Source organism: Microplitis mediator, chromosome 9, assembly GCF_029852145.1.
Source record: "Microplitis mediator isolate UGA2020A chromosome 9, iyMicMedi2.1, whole genome shotgun sequence".
In the NCBI taxonomy this organism is placed as follows: Eukaryota; Metazoa; Arthropoda; class Insecta; order Hymenoptera; family Braconidae; genus Microplitis; species Microplitis mediator.
The window spans coordinates 14,590,803-14,593,290 of NC_079977.1; the positions used below are offsets into that span (position 1 = coordinate 14,590,803).

Genomic DNA, 2,488 nt, shown 5'->3' on the forward strand with positions numbered 1-2,488 from the left:
CTCCAACTGTCAAAAGAGCAAAAGATAGACAGAACTCTGCTTCTCCCCGTGGAAAATAATCTCAGGCTCGTGCAAATTAAAACTCGAGGATTTCTGATGGTCTAGCTTGGAGTACCAAGTGCTCCTACTATCATAAGAGTATAAGAATGACAGAACTCTGCTTCCCCTTGTGAAAAATAATCTCAGGCTTGCAAAAAATAGAATTCTAGGTATTCTGGTGGTCCGTGTTGGTAATTAAAACTTTTACTGCTGTAATTCAAATATTGTACGCATTATTTATCAATTGTTGATATAAATCGTATTTAATCAACGAACATTATTAAACAACTATACAGATACAATTTAGCATATTACAATTGCGCTGCCCATGAGTTTATGCATAAAATTCACTGAGCAGCTTCGTAACTCAGTCGATTCCGATGTTTTCGAATTACTAAGGAAGCTTTTGAAAATAGCCTTTCTTACGGTACAGACGTTGCGGATATTGATAATATATCTCGAGCCATTCTTGATATCGTTGGGTATCGTGACTGATTGTTCTTCGACCACTGCAAGATATCTTCACTTGCAGTTGCTCTTGGTTCGTTTAAATATTGATCCAATTTTTTTTTGGAACCTTGTAACCCTGCTGATGTTGTAGGAGCTGAATATAATATGTTTTAATCTATTGTATCTTCATTATCTTCAGCACTTTTAACTTCTTCAACCTCTTGCCTGGGAGGAAGGTTTTGAGTTTCGTATTTTTTATATATCTCTTTAAACTTAAGAAAACTCTCTTCTTTTATTTTACGGCCCCAAGGTGTCAAGTTGAAAGTCTTCAGCTTATGCCTGGGATCTAAAATCAAAGCAGAGCAATAGATCCAGTTGGTTCTGGTATAGTGCTTTAACATTTTGTTTTTTGCGGCTTCGAATCCTAATACCAGTTGCTCATCTGCATTATCCCGATCAATTTTGTCATCAAGCTGTTTAGATATCATTTCGATTTTGTCCAGTAGGAGATTAAATGAGACAATAACTAACGAAAATGTTGTATATTTATCGCCTACCAGTTTTTCTGATAAATTTTCGAAATTTATTAGAAATTTATACAATTTTTCCATAATGAACCTTTCGCGAGTGCGAATTTTGTATTGACTTAATTCCGGTGTTATACTGCACAACATTGTGATTCCACCTTTCAGTTTCGAAGCGGTTCCGATCATGTCATAGGTGGAATTCCATCTAGTTGGACAGTCTAGCGTTGGGCGCATCCTAGTTGGAACACCAGCAGTTTCACAGGCAGAATTGAATTTTTTGTATACAATTTTGCTCCTTCTTATTTTACTAATAATCGACCGAAGCTTCATCAGAGTATTTGATGAATCTTCAATCAGACTAGAATTCCCATCATCTGTCATAGTATCAGCAGCCTGAACTGTGTCATCATTATCATTATCATTATCAGTATCAGAGTCAGGATCTTCGAACTCAACAGTCCTGTCTTCATCGTCGTCGTTGAATGTTAAGCCTAAATTCTTCAGCATGTCTTGCACCCCTAGATTAAAAATATGTGCCATACATTGAAAATATTGATTCTCTGAATCAAAACTAGACAGGAGTTTTTGCAGTTCAATCATGAATCTAGTGTTAGCCGATGCATTATCGACGGTAATTCCTTGGATTTTATGTTCCAACCCATATTGGACAAGATACTTGTAAAAGATGGAAGCAATATCTTTGCCCGTGTGTTTACCATGAGTTGGAATAGAATCACACACCATGGACTTGTAATTCTATTCGTCGTCAATAAAATGAACGGTTATACCATAAAACGTCCTGTGCACAATAGACGTCCAGCCGTCAATGGTAAATGAAATGTTAGAATTACAGTTCTGAAGTATTTTATGAACAATAGTCTGAAGTTGATCAAATCGTTGCTTTATTTAGTGACGAAATGTCATATTTGGATTGATCAGTTCAAAATAATCTTGCGTATCTTGATCATCAAAGAGTGAAAGCGGAAGGTACTTTTTACAGATTCAATCAACTGTAGCGGAGACAAAATTTTTACGTCGATCAGTTCCCTATAATAATGAAAATAAAAAATATATACTTATGTTTACGTATATGTATACCTATACATTCGAGTGCATCAACAAAACCAAAAAATGAATAGTACGAAAACCTACATTTTACAAAAATCTTAGGCACTCTATGTTGACTATGAAATTTAAATAGTTAGTTTGTTAAATTTAAAACAAATCAGATGACCCAAACGGTCTACACAATTTTTTGTGTTAATTTCGCACATTATACTAATGTCAAACAATAATACAGGTTTGAAACTTGTTGAGATCAAATAACACATTGAGTTTTAGTTAAATTTACACTTAATAGTGTCAAGTAATTGACACAAAATATTAAACCATTAAATTATTATACACGAGAACACAAAATTTTCAATTGTGTACAAATGCCAACATTTGGTCAATTGATAGACGAATTATAT

At 34.4% G+C, this 2,488-nt stretch overlaps 1 protein-coding gene across 1 annotated transcript; it reads right to left on the reverse strand.

Annotated features, from left to right (window-relative positions):
• Nucleotides 1-659: 659 nt before the first annotated feature.
• On the reverse strand, nucleotides 660-1,760 carry LOC130674183 (uncharacterized). The gene has a single exon (XM_057479453.1). The coding sequence runs from the start codon at nucleotides 1,758-1,760 to the stop codon at nucleotides 660-662; it is 1,101 nt and encodes a 366-aa protein (XP_057335436.1).
• Nucleotides 1,761-2,488: the final 728 nt, after the last annotated feature.